Source organism: Loxodonta africana, chromosome 3, assembly GCF_030014295.1.
Source record: "Loxodonta africana isolate mLoxAfr1 chromosome 3, mLoxAfr1.hap2, whole genome shotgun sequence".
NCBI lineage: Eukaryota > Metazoa > Chordata > Mammalia > Proboscidea > Elephantidae > Loxodonta > Loxodonta africana.
The window spans coordinates 168,328,396-168,350,231 of record NC_087344.1 but is presented as its reverse complement, the minus strand read 5'-3'; the positions used below and the strand labels follow the sequence as shown (position 1 = coordinate 168,350,231).

At 42.3% G+C, this 21,836-nt stretch overlaps 2 protein-coding genes across 2 annotated transcripts in view; one reads left to right on the top strand and one right to left on the bottom strand.

The window, feature by feature from the left end:
- Window positions 1–8,605, top strand: part of STXBP3 (syntaxin binding protein 3) — a 92,631-nt gene extending 84,026 nt beyond the window's left edge. Inside the window, exon 19 of the mRNA XM_064282462.1 lies at window positions 8,350–8,605. Coding sequence (XP_064138532.1) covers window positions 8,350–8,399 — 50 coding nt within the window. The 3' untranslated portion in view covers window positions 8,400–8,605. The remainder of the gene's footprint in view (window positions 1–8,349) is intronic.
- Window positions 1–21,836, bottom strand: part of AKNAD1 (AKNA domain containing 1) — a 52,511-nt gene that overhangs the window by 14,906 nt on the left and 15,769 nt on the right. The window contains exons 6-10 of the mRNA XM_003409537.4: window positions 18,286–18,441; window positions 15,395–15,523; window positions 14,696–14,777; window positions 10,755–10,846; window positions 6,813–6,910 (exon numbers count right to left, since the gene is read on the bottom strand). Coding sequence (XP_003409585.2) covers window positions 6,813–6,910; window positions 10,755–10,846; window positions 14,696–14,777; window positions 15,395–15,523; window positions 18,286–18,441 — 557 coding nt within the window. The remainder of the gene's footprint in view (window positions 1–6,812; window positions 6,911–10,754; window positions 10,847–14,695; window positions 14,778–15,394; window positions 15,524–18,285; window positions 18,442–21,836) is intronic.

Here is a 21,836-nt window from a genome sequence, read left to right as displayed (position 1 = left end):
ATGTTTGCTGAGTCATTATGTTTTTCTTGGTTTTTATTTTGAGTTATGGAATTGTTAGACCTCTTTGTGGTTACCTTAATATTTACCCCTATTTTTCTAAGTAAAAACCTAACTTGTATTGTCCTATATAGCCTTGTTTTCCTCTCCATATGGCAGTTTTATGCCTCCTGTAATTAGTCCGTCTTTTTGATTATTGTGATCTTTTACATATTGACTTCAATGATTCCCTGTTTTGAGCATTTTTTTCTTTTTAAAATTAATCTTAATTTGTTTTTGTGATTTCCTTATTTGAGTTGATATCAGGATGTTCTGTTCTGTGACCTTGTGTTGTGTTGGTATCTGATATTATTGATTTTCTGACCAATTTCCTTTAGTATTTCTTGTGGCTTTGGTTTGGTTTTTGCAAATTCTCTCGGCTTGTGTTTATCTGTAAATGTTTTAATTTCACCTTCATATTTGAGAGAGAGTTTTGCTGGATATATGATCCATGGCTGGCAGTTTTTCTCCTTCAGTGCTCTATATATGTCATCCCATTGCCTTCTTGACTGCATGGTTTCTGCTGAGTAGTGTGAACTTATTCTTATTGATTCTCCTTTGTAGACCTTTCTTTTATCCCTGGCTGCTTTTAAAATTTTCTCTTTATCTTTGGTTTTGGCAAGTTTGATGATAATATGTCTTGGCGATTTTCTTTTTTGGATCAGTCCTACATGGGGTTCGATGAGCATCTTGGATAGATATCCTTTCATCTTTCAAGATGTCAGCGAAGTTTTCTGCTAACAGATCTTCAACTATTCTCTCCGTATTTTCTGTTATCCTTCCCTGTTCTGGAACTCCAATCACACACAAGTTATTCTTCTTGAGAGAGTCCCACATGATCCTTAGGGTTTCTTCATTTTTTAAATTCTTTTATCTGATTTTTTTCAACTATATTGGATTTTTTTATATTGGTGTCAATTGCCTTATCCTCCAGCTCCCCCGCTCTGCATTCCAATTGCTCGATTCTGCTCCTCTGACTTCCTATTGAGTTTTCTAATTCTGTAATTTTACTGTTAATCTTTTGGATTTCTGAATGCTGTCTCTCTATGGATTCTTGCAGCTTATTAATTCTTTCCACTATGTTCTTGAATAATCTTTTTGATTTCAACTGCTTTATCAGTGTGTTCCTTGGCTTTTTGCCTTATTTCATTTATGAGGTCATCCCTGATGTCTTGAAGCATTCTGTAAATTAGTTTTTTATATTCTGCATCTGGCAATTCCAGGATTGTATCTTCATTTGGGAAAGATTTTGATTCTTTAGTTTGGGGATTTGTATAAGCAATCATGGTCTGCTTCTTTATGTGGTTTGATATCGACTGCTGTCTCTGAGCCATCTATAAGATATTGTAATGATTTATTTTATATTTGCTCACTGAGTCTTATCTTGTTTTGTTTTCTTTCAATATACGTAGATGGGCTACTAGATTGCACTGTCTTGATTGTTGTAGCCCTTGAATCACTTATGTCCTATTACCAGCTGGTTTGGGCTGTTACCAGATATATAAGCCTGAGTCCATTCACTATTCTTGAGTAGAATCTGATTTTGGGTCACCAAGTGTGTGGTGCAGACTGTCACCTATCCACCTGGAGAAGTAGTGGTGATAGTTGTGTGTGCCAGATTCTAGTAGGAGCAGGGGGTCACACCCCAGGGGGGCAGGATGCTGACAGGCTTCCCCCAAGTGCCAGTGAGGTAGGTGTGTCTCTATTCCTAAAGCACTTTGGTGGGTGGGCTCTCCAGCTGTACCTTAGGCACCCAATGCATGTACCTCTACAGATTGGTAGGTGTCACCATCCTCAGACCCCTATGGCAGGAGGCTAGGTGGTCTGGGGGGAGCTTCAGCCCTCAGTTCCCTGTTGTGGGTCAGTGAGGGCTCTGTTTAATAGGTAGAGATATCAGACCTGGGAAACTTGTCTTTCCAGTAATCCGCTAAAACAATTGCAGTCAGATCCCTATCAGAATTGCCTTTGCATTATAATAGCCACCTTGTTTCCTGTAGGGATGAAAGCCCAAGACTCTGGATCTCATATGCTTGGCTGGAGCTAGTTCTGTATTTTTAGCCCAATTTCGGGAAGTCAGGGAAGGATTTTTGGTCCCTGGGTTTTTTGTAGCTGCTTCTCTCAAGCCAGGAGAATGGGTTAGGAAAAGACAGCAACAACAACAACAAAAAAATGCAGAGCACTTCACTCTCTGGCTCAGGAAATTCCAGTGTTAATGAAGCCACCTGGGAAGGGGAGGGGAGGGATCAGATAGATAGGAGAGAGTAGCACCCCAGAATATAGACAAAGCTACTTAACTTGTTTGGTGATGACTGTTTTATCTGAGATTCCTGAGGGATGTGTAGCCTGTGTGTGTTGGCTAGGTCGAGATTGCCCCTGAGGGTCAGGCCCGCGTCCTTTGCTTGTGCTGTCTCAGAAGCCGTGGTCAGTTCCTTCGCTCCCAGTCCAAAGCCCAGCGACAAGGTTCCCTGGCTGGGACGCCGCACTCCAAGCTCCAAAACCAGTTGCTGCCTCCTGTTGACTTCTCCTCTTGTCAGCTGCGTCGCTGCGCTGCCTGCGTGCACTGGCTGGGCTTCCCCCAAGGTCACTTCTGGGAGCTAGGGCTGCTTCCCGTGTTTGTGCCGTCTTAGGATGCCGTGCTCAGCTCCCCTGTGCCCAGTCCAAAGCCTGGCACCAAGGTTTTCTGACTGGGACGCTGGCTCCAGGCTCCAAAAACAGTCATTGCTTCCCCGTGGTTGCTCCTTCTTAGTCTCTGTCACTCAGGTCAACTCTTTAGATCTGTGTTTGATGGTCAGGGTTCATAGATTGTCATATATGTGATCGATTCACTTGTTTTTCCGAGTCTTTGTTGCAAAAGGGATCCGAGGTAGCTTCTACCTAGTCAGCCATCTTGGCCCTGCCCCTGCACTCTTTTTAACATTATCTTTCAAAGTATGAGTCATGGCATGAGCTCTAGGGAGATTGTTTCTCCAAATCTCACTCAGTCAGTAGTCATTGAGTGCCTTCTCAAACTGAACCCGAGGAAATAACAAATAGAGGACAGGGGGCATGCCTGAGGAGGCTGTGTTGAACAATGAAAAGAGCACAAGGTTCAGATGCACCCGAGTTTGAAGTCTGGCTCTGCCACTTACTAGTTGTGATGATGGAAAATATCTCCACAAGTTCTTCGATACTCCCTTCAAAAGATGGAGTCTAATTCCCCTCCCCTTGAGTGCAGGCTGGACTTAGTGACTTGCTTCTAATGAATAGAATAAAGGGATTTTGTGTGTGTGTGTGCTTCAAGTGAAAGTTTACAAATCAAGTCTCTTATACAAAAATTTACATACACCTTGCTATGTACTCCTAGTTGCTCTCCCCCTAATGAGACAGCAAGCACACTCCTTCTCTCCCCCCTACATTCCCTGTGCCCATTCAGCCAGCTCCTGTCCCCCTCTGCCTTCTCATCTCGCCTCCAGACAGGAGCTGCCCACATAGTCTCATGTGTCTACTTGAGCCAAGAATCTCACTCCTCACCAGTATCATTTTCTCTTATAGTCTAGTCCAATCCCTGTTTGAAGAGTTGGCTTCAGGAATGGTTCCAGTCTTGGGCTAACAGAGGGTCCAGGGACCATGACCTCCAGGGTCCCTCCAGTCTCAGTCAGACCATTAAGTCTGGCCTTTTTACGAGAATTTGATGTCTGCATCCCACTGTTCTCCTGCTCCATCAGGGATTCTCTGTTGTGTTCTCTGTCAGGGCAGTCATCGGTGATAGCCAGGCACCATCCAGTTCTGCTGTCAGGCTGATGTAGTCTCTGGTTTATGTGGCCCTTTCTGTCTCCTGGGCTCATATTTACCTGGCGTCTTTGGTGTTTTTTGTTCTCTTTTGCTCCAGGTGGGTTGAGATCAATTGATGCATTTTAGATGGCCATGAATAAAGCAATTTTGATGGTGTAAAACTTCCAAATCTAGGTCATAAAACACATCGAAGCTTCCATGTTGGTCTTTCTTGTTCTCTGGGATCATTGCTCTGGGGGAGGCTGGCTGCCATGTTGTAAGGATGCTTAAGCAGCCCTATGGAAAGGCTCATATGGCAAGGAACTGAGGCCTCCTGCCAATGGTCACGTGAGTGAGCCACCTTGGAAGCTGATCCTCCAGCCCCCATCAAGCCTTCAGATGACTGCAGTCCTGGCTGGCATTTTGACGGCAACTTCATGAGAGATCTTGAGCCTGAAAACCCAGCGAAGCCGCTGATCCCAAATTCCTGACCTATAGAAACCCTGGAGGCATAGTGGTTAAGTGGTATGGCTGCTAACCAAGACGTCAGCAGTTCAAATCCACCATGTGCTCCTTGGAAGCTCTATGTAACAGCTCTACTCTGTCCTATAGGGTCACTATGAGTCGGAATCGACTCAACGGCAATGGGTTTTTGTTGTCGTTGTTGTTGTTGTAAGCCATTAAGTGTTGGGATAGTTTACAGCAAATGTAACTAATACGCTAGCTCCGTGACCCTGGCAAGACCCAAAACCAAACCTGTTGTCGTCGAGTTGATTCCGGCTCATAGCAACCCTACTGGACAGAGTAGAACTGCCCTATAGGGTTGCCAAGGAGCGACTGGTGGATTCGAACTGCTGACCTTTTGGTTAGCAGCCGTGACTCTTAACCACTGTGCCACCAGGGCAAGTCACTTAATTTCTCTGAGCCTCCATTTCCCTATCTATAAAATAAAAATGATAATTCCTATGTCATAGGGGTGTCGTGATAATTAAACAGTACGCACTATGTCAGCAGTTCTCAAACTTTTGGTCTCAGAACCCTTTTATACTCTTAAAATTATTGAGGACTCCAAAGAGCTTTGTCAATATAGTTTTTATCTACCATATACCATGTTATGTACAATTTTATATATTTGTGGTGAAAAATCTCTTCCTGCTCCAGAAAAGGGCTGTCATACAACGTTCAGTCAGCTGAAGATGGACGGGGTAGAGAGATGTCTGTGTATAAATTACAAGTCATTTTTGCTTGTGCAGAACAATCCAGATATTTCTAAGACTAAATGACCATCGTGTGGCTTTTTTTTAAGAAATTAAAATTAAAAACTTTTTTTAAATGTGCATATATTATTGTCATTTAAAAATAACAACAAATCCATTTTATGTTTATGAAATAATATATTTTTATGAAAAATAGCCATATTTTTTAAAACTAAAAAAATTATTGAGAAGAGTGGTCTTGTTTTATGTTTTGGCAAACTATCTGGAAGGTCCGGCTTGATAGAAGCTGGATTCCATAGCTGCTTCTGCATTCCATCTGTTGTAACATGTGGCCTCACACAGATATGTAGTTGGAAAAGGGAGGACCCCATGGCCCCCCGAAAGGGCCTCAGGGACCCGGGAGCCCTCTGACCACACTTTCAAAACCTCTAACCTGTTCTAGGGAAACCCTGGTGGTGTAGTGGTTAAGTGCTACAGCTTCTAACCAAGAGGTCAGCAGTTCGAATCCGCCAGGCACTCCTTGGAAACTCTGTGGGGCAGTTCTACTCTGTCCTGTAGGGTCGCTATGAGTCGGAATAGACTCGACGGCAGTGGGTGGTGGGTTAACCTGTTCTAGAGTCCCTGGATGGTACAAACGGTTAACACTCGCGGCTGCTAACTGAAGGTTGGTTGTTCAAGTCCACCCAGAGGTGCCTTGGAAGAAAGGCCTGGTGATCTACTCCTGAAAAATCTGCCATTGAAAACCCTATGAAGCACAGTTCTACTCTGACACACATGAGGTAGCACAGGTTGGAGTCAACTTGACAGCACCTGGTTTTACTGGACCCTATCATGGCGTAAGTATTCGATAAATGGGTGGCACAATCACTTCAGCTCTCAACTACTACTGAAAGGTTGGTGGTTTGAACCCACCCAGAGATGCCTCAGAAGAAAGGCCTGGCAATCTGTTTCTGAAAGGTCACAGCTTTGAAGCCCTTTGGAGCAGTTCTACTCTGGACACATGGCGTTGCCATGAGTTGGAATTGATTCAATGGCAACTAGTTTGGTTTTATTTTTATTATTACATGAAAATGTATCATCTACTGAGAGGCCAGCATGGAAGTAAATGTGACATAACAGAAGGAACACTGAGTTGAAGGAAAGGTTCTGTGCAAACTGTGTGAATGTGTAGGCAGGCCTCACTGGCTCTCTTGCCCGTTTTCTCACGTGTAACCTGGGTAGATCAGGCTCCAACAGTGATTGTTCAGCTCAGGAGCTCCCTGAGCAGGCAGGCCTTTTGCCTCACCTCTTCTTCACCAAGGCAGTTCTGCCAGGGGATTTTTTCTGCTTAAACTATCTTTGGAGAAATGATCCTATGACTAAAAGCTGTTGAGTTCCATGCACTGGGTGCTCTCTCAGTCTGCTCCCAGCTCTAACTTTCTCTACTTCTGTGAAATGTGTGTGGACAAGCTGGTACCACTCAGGAATGACTCTCAGGTGGCCGGTAACCTTACCAGGTGCAGAGTTATGGATCATGATGAAAGGGTGATGACAAAGAGAATGGAGGGCACCTGGTGGCTGGGTGCATGGGATCCTAGGATTTCAGTCAGAAATATGTGCTGGCTCTTCACCCAACTTGACCACATCTTATTTGAATTTATTGAATTGTGAATTTTTCATAGTTTGCTTCAAAAATACAATGTGCTACACTCCAGTCCAGGGCAGTGTTGTCTGGAGTGGCAGGCGGCAAGCTGCCTCCCATCACGAGTAGACCACATGGAGAGGGGCCTTGAAGACTGAGCACCCACAGCCCCAGGCCCTTCTACTTACTGCAGGTTGAACACAGGTGCAATGGTTTTTCTTGAATGATGATTGAAAACCTTCCACAGCTGATCCTTCTGTGGCCTCTTTTCTCCAATTTTTGCTTCCTGGAAAAGGTGCAGAAGATCCCATAAACTTTTAGTACACTTCTAACAACAGAGATAGGAATAGTATTGGTAAAATGAAAATGTTAAGTTTCTTATATCACAGCCTGGAAGGATGTAGATGGGGTGTGTCATTCTCAACACAGAGATCCCCTCTGTTGTTTGTTTCAGAGCTACACCATAAGAAATGGCGCCCAGCACAATTTGGCCTGATAACATTTACACCAAACATGAAAAATAAACACGTTTTAGAACTTCAAATTCTCATGGAATCCAGATGTTCTGGAGCCACCGAGTCTAGATGAACCCTCAAAACTAAATCTTTAAAACTTAAACCAAAACTATCCCTTAAAGTCATCTTTAAACCAAACAAGAGTTTAGCTCAATTAGAAAAGCATGTCTGCCTTGAGCATTGTATTCTTTCAAAGGGTTATCATTATGAGATCAAATTGGCAATGACAACTCGAAAGGTTAGATGAGAAGCTTATGAGTATGGGGGCAGTGAGTTTGTGTTGATGGTGGTGAAGCAATTCAGAAAAGGATAATGAGAAAGAATATCTGGCCCAACCTGAAGAATGTAACCAATGTTACTGAATTGTACATGTAGAAATTGTTGAATTGATGTGTGTTTTTCTGTGTATATCTTCACCAAAAATATAAATGAATAAATAAATAAATCTGTTTTGTTCCCCAGAGGATAATATGTAATCATGATACATACTTGTACAAAATAGAAATTTGAAGTGTGGATTTATAAACTGGATTTTCCTCATCTATGTTTCTCAAAATCAATTCTTATGATAGGAAGAAGCTGTGCAAAACATCAATCCTGGGTCACATGGCCTTGGCTCTGTAAATACAAGCTGACTGTATCCAAAAAATCCAAGAAAGAGGGTTTCACCTCATGTCTCTGAAACTAAAGGCTATGGGAACCTGGGGGATTAACTGAAGCTGCATATGGCCACCAGGGGGTACCAGAGAGTAGAGACTACTATTGTTTACCAGGAGAATACTCTAACCCGAAGTTTTGGCCTCCCTCCTTCATAGAAATTCTAATTCGTCCAAAAAATTCGTCCAAAGGAACTCTAATTAATAACAATTCTTAACATAGCTCTTGCTCAGCCCCTGGGATACAGTGATAGTCCCAAGGGAAAGTTGCTCATTCTTAGGGTGGAGGGCTCTGTGCCCAAACTATCCCGGACCAGCCCTGAGTCAGGGACAAGACTGATTCCTCAGGGATTAGCCTGAAGCATTGCTTAGCAAACACACATGCACGTCCAATTGTGCCTGGGCCTGCTGCTGGCAGACGGAGGCCCAGCGCTTGGGGTTTGTGGTGTTGGGGGCTGAGAAGCCAGGCCATTTCCCTCTTGGAAAAACATGCTCTCCTCCTGAGTCATATATTTTCTCACACCTCATTTTCTGTCTCCGCCCTCCTCCTTCAGGGCATTTGAACATCTCCCCAAAGTGGAAGCCTTGGATCTCACTCAAGTGAATTCAGACCAACACATGACTTTCTGCTGCTGCTTTTAAACTCTTGTGTGGACTAAAATCTTCTTACTGAACAAAATGACAGGGCAGTTCAACTCCAGGAGGCAGTTTCTTGACAAAACAAAATAGGTAAAGTGCACTCTTAAATCCAAAGTTTTACACCATAAATAACACAAAGGAATAAGAGTTTTACATTTAGCGTGTATATTATTTAACTGCACATATAAAACATATTCAGTACTTGCACAGGCAAGCTTCATAAAGAATGCATTGTATCCAAGATGTATCTAATCTTCTTAAAAGATCATACAGCTTGTGAAACATAAAGAGTATATGGCCCTCCCTTTAATTAATGCAGTCCCCAGGTGGTGCAAACAGTTTATGCACTTGGCTGTTAACATAAATTTTGGAGGTTCGAGTCCACCCAGAGGCACCTGGAAGAAAGGCCTTCTGAAAAACCAGCCATTGAAAACCCTATGGAAAAGTTTTTCTCTGCAACACATGGCATTGCCATCAGTCAGAATTGACTCACCAGCAACTTGGTTTTTTTTCCAATTATGATTAATTCTTCAGGGATGATGTAGTTTAACAAGATTTCAACGTATATCTCCTCATCATTCCCCAGCAGTGGATTCAGTGTTAGATCTGATTTTATACTTGGCTGTGCTTTTCCTTCTATCTTGTCCACCATAAAGGGGTAAATTTAGTCTGGAATATTGGTCCTTGTCTTGGTATTTGAGATTAGGACTTTGGGACAGAAACATTTAGTACCTTGAATGCTTAATCAAAATGTTTTTTAAATGTCAAAATATTTTTGTTAAACCTAGTAAAACCTAAAAAAAAAAAATCTATTATCTAGATTTTACTTCAGTAGATAAAGATAGGCCTGGGATGACCCAGTGAGTTAGCATCTTTAGTGCTCCTTGTATGTAAAGGGGAAACCCTGGTGGTGTAGTGGTTAAGTGCTACGGCTGCTAACCAGAGAGTCAGCAGTTCAAATCCACCAGGCGCTCCTTGGAAACTCTATGGGGCAGTTCTACTCTGTTCTATAGGGTCGCTATGAGTCGGAATCAACTCGACGGCACTGGGTTTGGTTTTGGTTTTTTGGAATGCACAGGAAAGCTCAAAGGTGATGACCGACATCTTGGTGTAAAGTAATGGTCCACCCACGTGACACATGGTGATTTTTAGCACAAACATCCGGCTGTTTCTTTTTTTAGTGGGAGGAAACTCACAGAACACTTAGGACAAGTGACCATTCCCGTGCTGAAACGCTTTCTGACAGGAAACTGCAGTCTTTCAGACCATGTCACCTGCTTCTATTAGAGTCCATTTAGTGATTACGTACTACACAGCCTCCTCCTTCCTCGACTCTTGACCTTACAAGGTAAATTAGCCAAGCTTTGGGCCAAGTCCACAGCGCCCTGTGAGCTTAGAGGTGGCGCACCTCTAGCTAACTGAAAACAGTTGCTGTTGAGTTGATTCCGACTCACAGCGATTCCACATGTGTCAGAGTAGAACTGTGCTCCATAGGGTTTTCAATGGCTGATTTTTTGGAAATAGATGACCAGGCCTTTCTTTCGAGGTGCCTCTGGGTGGACCTCCCACCTTTCAGTTAGCAGCTGAGCACATTAACCGTTTGCACCACCCAGGGATTTTTAACTGACCAAAGCTCCAAATAAATTCTGAATCCGCATGTGCTAATGGTTGATCCAATGAGTGTTTCCAAAGCACGAAAAATCCTTCTACTGTTCTTTATGCGATACACAACTCTCGTTGCCTCTGGAAGGTTCCTTGCTTAGGAATGGGAAGAAGCAAGCCCTGAGAAGAGGGATTAGGCTTGCTTCCAGCGGGACAGTGAGGGGGCAGAGGTGGGACCCCACAGGGAAGATTTTTGTTCATCATAAGTAGTGATGATGGAAGCTGGTAACAATGGTGTACAATAAACCGTCATCTGGGCGAGGTTAAAACAGCCTACAGGACCACATCCCAAGAGCTGCGGCAGTGATTCTTAACCGAGGGGCCTCATCAGAATCACCTGGGGAGACTTTAAAAAATATTCCTGTCAGGGCTCCACTCCTGGCGATGCTGACTCAGTAGGTGGGGCCGAGGTATGTGAATTATTAAAAATCTCCCTGGGGGTTTTGAAGCTCACCCCAGTTGAGAACCACTGCTAGAGGTATTTGTAAGCTGGGAAAGAGGCTGAGCTATGTGCCCCACCCTGACATGGAGATCCTATAATAACTCGACCAGCAGGTTCTGGCATCCATCCAGTCAGTTGACTCCCACTCTCACTAGAGTTAATATCCCAGGACCGATACCCACCCACCCTGGGAAGTTAGCAGCAAGAAGCTCTCACCGTTCAAGGGCCCGGTGGCAGAAGGCACAGCTTGGACTTGGCGCTGTTGTTTCTGCACGTTCCTGCCCTCCCGTGGTGTCGTTGGGGTCCTCCTGCACCACAAAGCACACACAGACGTGGTGACAGAGGATGTGACTCACCCTCACCGCTGCCAAGCACGGCTCAGTGAGCAGCTCAGACTGGGCTGGACTCGCCTGCTCAATTTCAGAATTCAGGATAGATTCACCAAGCCGCTCCCTTTACAGATGGGGAAACTGAGGCCCAGGGGAACCAAACAAAAAAACCCATTGCCATCGAGTCGATTCCAACTCATACAGGACAGAGTAGAACTGCCCCCATAGAGTTTCCAAGGAGCGCCTGATGGATTTGAACTACTGACCTTTTGGTTAGAAGCTGTAGCACTTAACCACTACACCACCAGGGTTTCAGAAGGAAGAAAAAATAACTAACCCTTGGTTCTAAGTTCTCAGTGGGGTCTATGCTTCTAATGACCTGGGGCTTGTAGAAAAGAAGCTTCCACACTGTTTTAACTTCTTTCCTTGTCCAAACTGATTTTTAAATCTGGTTTGCAGATGACAGAATGTTTTTCCTTTTCTTTTTTTTAATTTCCCCTAGTTTCAAATTACTCCAAGCCTCACCGGAGAATAAGTAGATTTAAGAAGATTTCTAAATCTATCCATGTGACCACTAGTTAGTAGACTCTTAAAGATTTTCCAAAACAATATGTGCAACTATGAATTAAAACAAGATTTAGAGACTATCTAGAGGCCTCAATAATTGATTACAAATTCCTTTTTAAAACAAAAATATATTACTGAACCGAAAGTGCTCATGCTATCCAGCATATATTTTTTCTTTTTTTATCCTTTATTTAAGCTGAAGATAAATGTACTCTTTCTACCGTCATAAACAATGCTGGCATGAGCACCATTGTACAGATAGCTTTTTCCATATTCCAAATTACTTCCTCAGGAAATGTCTGGGTCAAAGGTTGCAAACAGGTTTGCGTGATGATACTTATTGCCAAATTGCTTTCCACAAAGGTCGTGGGGATTACACAGCCACCAACCGTGTGTGCCCCACGATTTGACCACACCTTCCTCAGCATCAGTAATTGTCATTTGACAATGTTTTTGTTCATTTATAAAGGGGGGAGGGGAGACGGTAGCGCTTTGTGTTAATTAGCATTTCCTTCATTATTAAAGGAGGTAAACATGCTTACTTATTGGTTGTATTTCCTGCTTGTGACTTTTTAGTTCTTTTGTCCGTTTATTTTTTGGAGGGTTTCAGTGTGTTCTGACTAACAAAAACAACCATTTGTTGATTGCTTATCATGTGCCAGAAACCCTGGTGGCGAACTGGTTAAGTGCTACGGCTGCTAACCAAAAGGTTGGCAGTTCAAATCCACGAGGCGCTCCTTGGAAACTCTGTGGGGTGGTTCTGTCCTATCCTACAGGGTTGCTATGAGTTGGAATCGACTCAATGGCAGTGGGTTTGGTTTTGGTGCTTCTCATATTAGTGTCCTTTATTCCTTCCCATATCCCACGTTGTCCCCATTTTGATGATGAATCAATGATGAATAACGTGAGGCTCAGAGAATGTAAGCAACTTGCCAAGGTCACACAGAGTAAGTGGCAGAGCCAGGATTTGAAACTTTACCTCTCTGACTCATATACGTATGTTCTTAACCACAATTCTACTGCCCCTTCGAGCATCTGTTGGAGCACTTTGAATAATAAAGAGCTCAGCATTGAACATTACTCTTAATATTTTCCCAGTTGTCTGTCTTTTTAAAACATTAGCTACTTTCGGTTTTGCAAAAATAAGTTAAAGTGTTGATGTTATCAAAGAGAAGGTACAAATGGCCAGAAACATATGAAAATAGGTTGGATTTCACAAACAGTCAAAGAAACACCAATGAAAACAATAAGATAGCAGTTTTCACTTATCACTTTAGCAAAGGTTGAAAAGAAAAAGATAACAATTCCCGGGGTGGGCTCAGGATGGAGACACCCACATTCGCAGAGCCTGCTGTAGGCCTGTGAACTGGTACCACCTTGCTAAAGGCCAGCTTATCATTAGTTTCAACATGTGTATCTTTTGAATCATTAGCTGCACCCCTAAGTTTTTATCTTAAGGAAATAATCAACTATGGCCCAAAGTTTGCGTGTAAAACAGTGTTCCTTGAAGCAGTGTTTATAATATCAAAGAACTGGGAAAAAAATAAATGTCCATCAATAAAGGACTGGTTAAATGAATCAGGGCACATCCATATAGTGAAATAGTCACTAAAAATGAAGCTGTAGGTTTATTCTAAGTGACATGGAGAGATGTCTACAAATATAGGGTCAAATGAAAAAGGCAGATAAAAAACAATATAGCATGATTCCATTTTTGCAAAAATGTATATACAGTGTGTGTATATTGTTAGATGCTGTTGAGGTGATTTTTGACTCATAAACCAAAACCAAACCTGTGGCCATTAAGTCAATTCCAACTCAGAGTGACTCTGTAGAACAGAGTAGAACTGCCTCCATAGGGTTTCCAAGGCTGTAATCTTAATGCAAGGAGACTGCTACATCTTTCTCCCTCAGAGCAGCTGGTGGGTTCAAACCACCAACCTTTCAGTTAGTAGCTGAGCACTTAACCACTGTGCCACCAGGGCTCCTTTATGACAGAGTAAAACTATCCCATAAGGTTTTCTAGGTTGTGATCTTTACAGGAGCCGAGCCACTGGGTGAGTTTGAAGTGCCAACCTTTTGGTGAGCAGCTAAGCGCTTAACCATTGCGCCAGCAGTGATCCTTATATATATGTATGCAGAGACTTAAAAAAGACTGGAAGCATATACTAAAATGTTAATAATTTTTCTCCCAGTGGAATGTTCTTTTTTATACTTTTCTCTACTTTCTGATTTTTTCTTTTTTGCAATAAGCATGTATCACTTTTATAATTTTTTAATAGGTTTTTTCCTCTATTTTTTCTGTGTTTTCTTCATTCACTTCTAATCCCGCAGAGTCACCCCTGCACTTCACATTTAAGACAAACTGGCTTAGAATGTAGGGAGGTGCCAGCCCACCAGAGTTGGGAAACTCGGATCTATCATACCCTGTTGTTTTTCCCTGGGCAAATCTTCCAAGGTTCCAACTCCTTTTCTGCAAAAAATCGTTGTAAACTGTAAAGTTCTGAACCAGCAGAATGTGCTTATTATTATAATATTGTTATTATTTTAGACCCAGGGGGTTTTAATCCCTGTATTTCCAGTTCACTCATGAGATAATCTCTGGATCACAGCTACTCCAAGTGTGGTCCCAGGACCAGCAGCATTGGTATCTCCTGGAAGCTTGTTAGACATGCAGAATCACAGGCCCCACCCAGACCTACTGAATCAGAATCTGCATGTTAACAAGATCTGTAGAGAAGTTCTCCCATATTAAAGCTGAAAAAGCCCTGGTCTAGAACCAGGGAACTGGTTCATTCCAGCTCCAACCCCTGCTGAGAATTTGCATTTCCACCCCAGATATACTGAATCAGAATCTACATCTTAACAAGATCTCCAGGGGTGACTCACAGGGTTAGAAGTGATTCTTACATATAGTAAAGTTTGAGAACCACAGCTCTACTAGGTTCTCAGAACTAGTCCCTATCTAGCAGCATTAGCATTGCCTGGGGACTTGCTAGAAATGCAAATTCTCAGCAGCGATTCGAAGCTGAACTAACCGGATCAAAGCCCTGTCTAGAACACATACCCCAGCCAAGTTTCTCCTGAGCACTGAAAAAGTGGGGTTATTAGTAATACCAGCAGTTATCACCAGCACCGACATCCAGGGTGCCAATTTGTGTCAGGTGATCTTTATCACCCCAATTTCAATGTCACATTCAGCAACACTAGTTATGGTTATGGTGAACAGAGCAGAACCAGGACTGGGCAACTGGACATTACCCTGGAGACAGAAGATGGCCTTATGGACATTTGATCCGGCAGGTCCTGGACAGCCACAGCCCTGTTTGGCCAGTTTAGGTAACTGGTAAAAAGAAATAAAATAAAAAGCAGTTTGAATTTTTGCATCAGTTCTTGAGCTCCCTGGGAGCACCCACACTTTGGGATTATTTGGCCCTTCTTTAACCCGGTGGGAAACCCTGGTGGCGTAGTGGTTAAGAGCTATGGGGCAGCTGGAATCCACCAGGCGCTCCTTTGAAACTCCATGGGGCAGTTCTACTCCGTCCTACAGGGTCGCTATGAGTAGGAATCAACTTTTTGTTTGTTTGTTTGTGTTTGTTTTAATCTGGTGAGGAGTCTTGGAGCGGTGGGAACGTGCAACCTGAGGCAGAGCGCAGTGCGGACGTCATGTAACCGCTGGATATTTCTCGTTTTTCCTACTCCTTGCGTCCCCACCCCCCGCCCTCTGCTTCCCCGCTCTTTGGATCTCTGCCCAGGACTTTGTGGAGGCCCCCTGGTTGTCCGGGTGCAGGCGGAGAAGCAGTCCACTGTACTTCAATGCGCAGTCCAAGTTCACTTCTCCTGTGGGGGCCTCCTGGAACTTCTGGAGGGGCTGCGTGGACTGGGCCGCTATCCCACCGCCTTCCTTCCCCGAGGCTGTGCGGAGGGGAGAGATGAGGGGGTGAGGGAGGCAGGACTCACGTTTGTGGGTCCAGCTCGCGGAGCTCCTCAGAGGGGGTCTCCTGCAGTCCTGCGCGGGTTACTCCCATCCCCTCACTTCCACACCTGCTTGGAGGCTCAGAAGGGTGACCAAGGTGCTCCTTGGGAACCAGGGGGAAACCACACAGAAGGACTTGCCGTTAGGGCTACAGTACCACAGGAGATGACTCAAAATCAGTTCAACATCCCCTAACCCATTGCCATAGAGTGGATTCCAACTCACAGCGGCCCTACAGGGCAGAGTAGAACTGCCCCATATGGTTTCCAAGGCTGTAATCTTTATGGAAGCAGACTGCCACATTTTTCCCCCACAAGAGCCCCAGACCACCCCTAATGCACCATGACATCTTGCCAGGAGTGCCTTTTCCTGGACTCCTCACCTAGCTGCCCCCTCCTTGTCCTCTAGGATTCAGTTCAATCTTGTCTCTTCTGAAAGGCCTTCCCTGACCATCTCTCCCTAGTATCCCCAGCCTCCCGTTAGTTACTTTTGGCTATATCCCATTAAAAAAACATTACCTACCTAATAATCGTGGTAGCTAGCACCCAGGGAGTGCCATACTATAAGCCAGGCCCCACTTAAGTACTTTACATATATTAACTCGTTTAAACCCCATAACAACCTTGTGAGGCAGGTATTATTTTTATCTCAATTTTACAGATGAGGAAACTGAAAGCACAGAGAGGTCACATAACTTGCCCACGGTCAGAAAGCTAATAAATTTTAGAGCCTGGATTTAAACCTAGGCAGTCTGGCTTCAGAGTCCGTGCAGCATGCAATATTACTTCCTGCATAGTGTTTTTAACATTCTGTAATTATATGTTTGTTTTATTTGTTAATTGTATGTCTCCTTCACAGAGATGAAACCCATCTTGAGGGCAGGTGATTTGTTTGCCATGTTTAAGCTAAATCCACAATAGCTAGAAAGGTGCCTTAAAAATAATCCATTTGCTGTCAAGGTGATTCTGACTCATGACAATCATGTGTGTCAGAGTAGAACTGTGTTCCACACAGTTTTCAATGGCTGTGAGCTTTCAAAGTAGATTGCCAGGCCTTTCTTCTGAGGCACCTCTGGGTGGACTTGAACCCCCAACCTTTATGTTAGTAGCTGAATGGTTTGTTGCTATATGCTAGAAAGGTGCCTAGCATACAGCAATAAATATTTTCTGAATGAATGAATAAACCCACTGCCGTCGAGTCGATTTCCAATTCAGAGCAACCCTATAAAGGACAGAGTAAAACTGCCCAGTAGGGTTTCCAAGGCTGTAAATCTTTTACAGAAGCAGACTGCCGCATCCTTCTCCAGTGTAGCAGCTGGTGGGTTTGAATTGCTGACCTTTTGATTAGTAGCAGAGCACCTTAGCCACTAGGGCTCTGAATGAATGAATTAAAACATTAGCTATAGATTCTCTTTTCAGGGCTACGTATCACAAAGTAATAGATTTCTCATCATTTCACGACAGTTCTGTAAACTTACCCTGTTGCCTGTTGCTGTCCAGTGGATTCTGACTCATGGTGACCCTATAGGACAGAGTAGAACTGCCTCATAGGGTTTCCAAGGAGAAGCTGGTGGATTCGAACTGCTGACCTTTTGGTTAGCAGCCTGAGCTCTTAACCACTGGCCAAATGAAGATGAGCAAGCCCAGACCTGAGCGAGCTGCTGGCAGGTGGCTGGACTGACTCACTAGGCTCCCTCATAACACCGTGAAGTGTGATGAAGGTTTAGGACTAGGGGATAGCATGCTATGGACCTTGCAGACTGCTTGGAAAGCATTGAAATTGGTTACATCCAATGCACTGGAGCATTGACTTCATACCAGACATGCAGTCAGATGATCAGGATACAGAGGTGAGTAAGGTACAGACCAATGAGACACCGTAGAGTGGAAACACTGAAGATGGAGCAAAGAATTCTGCCTGAGGTGGGGTGTGGTTATCAAAGTTACACAAATGACCTAACTCTGAAGCTGGGCCTTGAATGAGTGAGATTTTGCCAGGCCGGTAAGTGTTTTAAGGAGGCAAACACTTCTTTGGAAGGCCAAACATTTATATAATCTTCATCGTGTCCTTGGCTCTGACAAAAAACCTCATTCACGTTTTGAATATCAGCCACAGTCTTCAAATACTGTATGACATGAAAGAGTCAGTTTAAGACAATTAGTCAAATGACTCAGTTTCCCAGAATTTCAGTTTAGTCTGAAATGCTTTGATAGTTGACACTAAAAAACTAAGTGAAAGAAGAAAGACAGGGGTGATTGATGTGAATTCTCAACCTTGCGTAGGCAGGAAATCCAAAAGAATTTAACTTGAGAGAAGGAAAAATTGGAAGTGGACTCATGGGAAATCATTCCTACACTGCGTGCTAGCCTTTATTTAGCAGAGAGAAAACTATTAAGAAGAAAAGTTATTGCTTCCAGATACAATCCACAAAAAAATTTACTCTTCATCCAGAATAGCTCTTCAACAGTTCATCAGTTTCAACTGCATTGTTAGATCCGAAACAAATTAGACTTTTCAAAAAACCAACGCTTGAAATAGCTTGTAATTAAAAAAAAAAAAAAGGTTGCATCAATTCCAACTCATAGTGACCTATAGGACAGAGTAGAACTGCCCCACAGGGTTTCCAGGGCTGTAGATCTTTACTGAAGCAGACTGTCACATCTTTCTCCTGCAGCTGGTGAGTTCGAACTTGGTTAGCTGCCGAGCATTTTAACAACTGCGCCACCAACGCTCCTCTCAATATGATTCATAGGACTTTGGAAAGCTTTCAAGATGTATTAAAATAGATTCAGTAAGCCCATGAATTAGTATCCTACAAATGCATAAAGACCATTTTTTCCTGACACCAAATTAGGTTATATGTGGCTTTATTACCTCATTTGAAGGTGGAGAAGATACGGATACCAAGTCAGCCAGGATGATTGGAGAACTCACAGGAAGAGAGGTAGGTGACGTACATTTGTGTTCATCAACTTTCTCTTTAACATCTTCAAGTAGCATCTCCAACTTGAAGATTTCACCTTCTACTTTCCTAAGTAAGCATAAGCAAACAAGATAATCAAATAAACTAAAAAAAAATTTTTTTTCTATTCTCTGTAGTCAGCATTCTGACTTAGCAACAACCGTTCTTGAATACTGACTGCAGTGATCTATAGTGTTAATGTGGTCTCTGTTCAGATGGGAAGGATAACGGGCTCTAGCCCTGAGTGCTGTCGTGTTTATGGCTTGACTGTGAAAGCCTGAGCTCTAATCCTCATTTTGTTGTTCATTAGCTGTGAATCCTTGGGTAAATTACTTAATCTTTCCAGGCCTCCAGTGTCTCAACTGTAACCTGGAAATAACAATATCAAGATCTGATCATTTCAAGATCCCTTACAATTCTAACAGTTGTGATTCTATGGAAATTTTTTATGTCAATTAAAAAAGAGGAAGAAAAAAATATTTTTAATTAAAAAGAGGAAGAAAATATTTGAATAATTTAATTAATAAGCTTGACTAATCTGTACGATTTTATGTACATGTGAAAATTAATATAAATATATTTTTACCCAAAAAACAGAATCCGTTTTCTTCAATTCCATTACATTTACAAAAATTTATATCATATTAATCCACACAAAAAAAAACTCAACAAATTCCAAAACATTAAAAAATCTTACGGCTCTTGTTCTCTGATTACTAGAAATTAATACCAAAAAAGATGGTTTAAAAAATCTGATTGGAAAAAACACTCATCTAAAAAACTTTTGGGTTAGAGGAAATGAAATGAAAATTAGAGATAATTTTCAAGCAGATAATATTGAGAGAACTACGTATGAAAACTAAGGTAATGCAGCTACAGCAATACTGCGAGGAAAATTTATAGTTTTTAAATGAATTATTAGGGGAAAATTTCAAAAAATCAATAAACTAAGTATTCAAAACAAGAAGGCAGAAAAAGAACTACAAAGTAAATTAAGAAAAGGAACGGATTTGTAAAAAGTAAGCAGAAAAATATGAAATTTAAAGGAATTTGATTAGTAAAACAAAATACATTTTCTTTGAAAATATCTATGAAATAAACTACTAGAAAGTCTGACCAAGAAACATAAATAATATTAGGAACGAGAAAGACAAAATAATGTGGGAATTTTTCTTAAATTAAAAGGGACTGAACAACTTTATATCAATACAGTTTAATACCTAGGTAAAATGGACAAGTTTCTAGGAAAATAGAAATTATTAAAGTTTACTCAGAAAGTCCCCCATGTGTCTGTGAGTTTGTTGAATAGCAGCGGAACATTGTCTGATACAGTGCTGGAAGATGAGCCCCCCAGGTCGGAAGGCACCAAAAGATGACTGGGGAAGAGCTGCCTCCTCAAGGTAGAGTCAACCTTAATGACGTGGATGGAGTGAAGCTTTCAGGACCTTCATTTGCTGATGTGGCGCGACTCAAAATGAGAAGAAACAGCTGCAAACATCCATTAATAATCAGAACCTGGAATGTACAAACTATGAATCTAGGAAAATCGGAAATCGTCAAAAATGAAATGGAACGTGTAAACATCAATATCCTAGGCATTAGTGAGCTGAAGTGGACTGGTATTGGCCGTTTTGAATTGGACAATCATAGTCTACTATGCTGGGAGTGACAACCCGAAGAGGAATAGTGTTGCATTCATCGTCAAAAAGAACGTTTCAAGATCTATCCTGAAGTACAACGCTGTCAGTGATAGGATAATATCCATACGCCTACAAGGAAGACCAGTTACTATGACTGTTATTCAAATTTACGCACCAACCACTAGGCCCAAAGATGAAGAAATAGAAGATTTTTATCAGCTGCTACAGTCTGAAATTGATCAAACATGCAATCAAGATGCATTGATAATTACTGGCAATTGGAATGCGAAAGTTGGAAACAAAGAAGGATCAGTAGTTGGAAACTATGGCCTTGGTGATAGAAACAATGCTGGAGATTGAATGATAGAATTTTGCAAGACCAATGACTTCTTCATTGCAAATACCTTCTTTCACCAACATAAACAGCGACTATACACATGGACCTCGCCAGATGGAACACACAGAAATCAAATTGACTACATCTGTGGAAAGAGATGATGGAAAAGCTCAATATCATCAGTCAGAACAAGGCCAGGGGCCGACTGTGGAACAGACCATCAATTGCTCATATGCAAGTTCGAGCTGAAACTGAAGAAAATCAGAGCAAGTCCACGAGAGCCAAAATATGACCTTGAGTATATCCCACCTGAATTTAGAGACCATCTGAAGAATAGATTTGATGCATCGAACACTAATGACCAAAGACTAGACGAGTTGTGGAATGACTTCAAGGACATCATACATGAAGAAAGCAAGATGTCACTGAAAAAACAGGAAAGAAAGAAAAGACCAAGACGGATGTCAGAGGAGACTCTGAAACTTGCTTTCGGACGTCGAGCAGCTAAAGCAAAAGGAAGAATTGATGAAGTAAGAGAACTGAACAGAAGATTTCAAAGGGCGGCTCGAGAAGACAAAGTAAAGTATTATAATGACATGTGCAAAGAGCTGGAGATGGAAAACCAAAAGGGAAGAACACGCTCAGCGTTTCCCAAGCTGAAAGAACTGAAGAAAAAATTGAAGCCTCGAGTTGCAACAGTGAAGGATTTTATGGGGAAAATATTAAGCAACGCAGAAAGCATCAAAAGAAGATGGAAGGAATACACAGAGTCATTATACCAAAAAGAGTTAGTCGATGTTCAACCATTTCAAGAAGTGGCATATGATCAGGAACTGATGGTGCTGAAGGAAGAAGTCCAAGCTGCTCTGAAGGCATTGGTGAAAAACAAGGCTCCAGGAATTGATGGAATATCAATTGAGATGTTTCAACAAACAGATGCAGCACTGGAGGTGCTCACTCATCTATGCCAAGAAATATGGAGGACAGCTTCGTAGCCAACTGACTGGAAGATATCCATATTTATGCCTATTCCCAAGAAAGGTGATCCAACCGAATGTGGAAATTATAGAACAATATCATTAATATCACACACAAGCAAAATTCTGCTGAAGATCAGTCAAAAACGGCTGCAGCAGTATATCGACAGGGCACTGCCAGAAATTCAGGTTAGTGTCAGAAGAGGACATGGAAACAGGGATATCATTGCTGATGTCAGATGGATCCTGGCTGAAAGCAGAGAATACCAGAAGGATGTTTACCTGTTTTTTATTGACTGTGCAAAGGCATTTGATTGTGTGGATCATAACAAATTATGGATAACATTGCGAAGAATGAGAATTTCAGAACACTTAATTGTGCTCATGAGAAACCTTTACATAGATCAAGAGGCAGTTGTTTGAACAGAACAAGGGGATACTGATTGGTTTAAGGTCAGGAAAGGTGTGCATCAGGGTTGTATTCTTTCACCATACCTATTCAATCCGTAT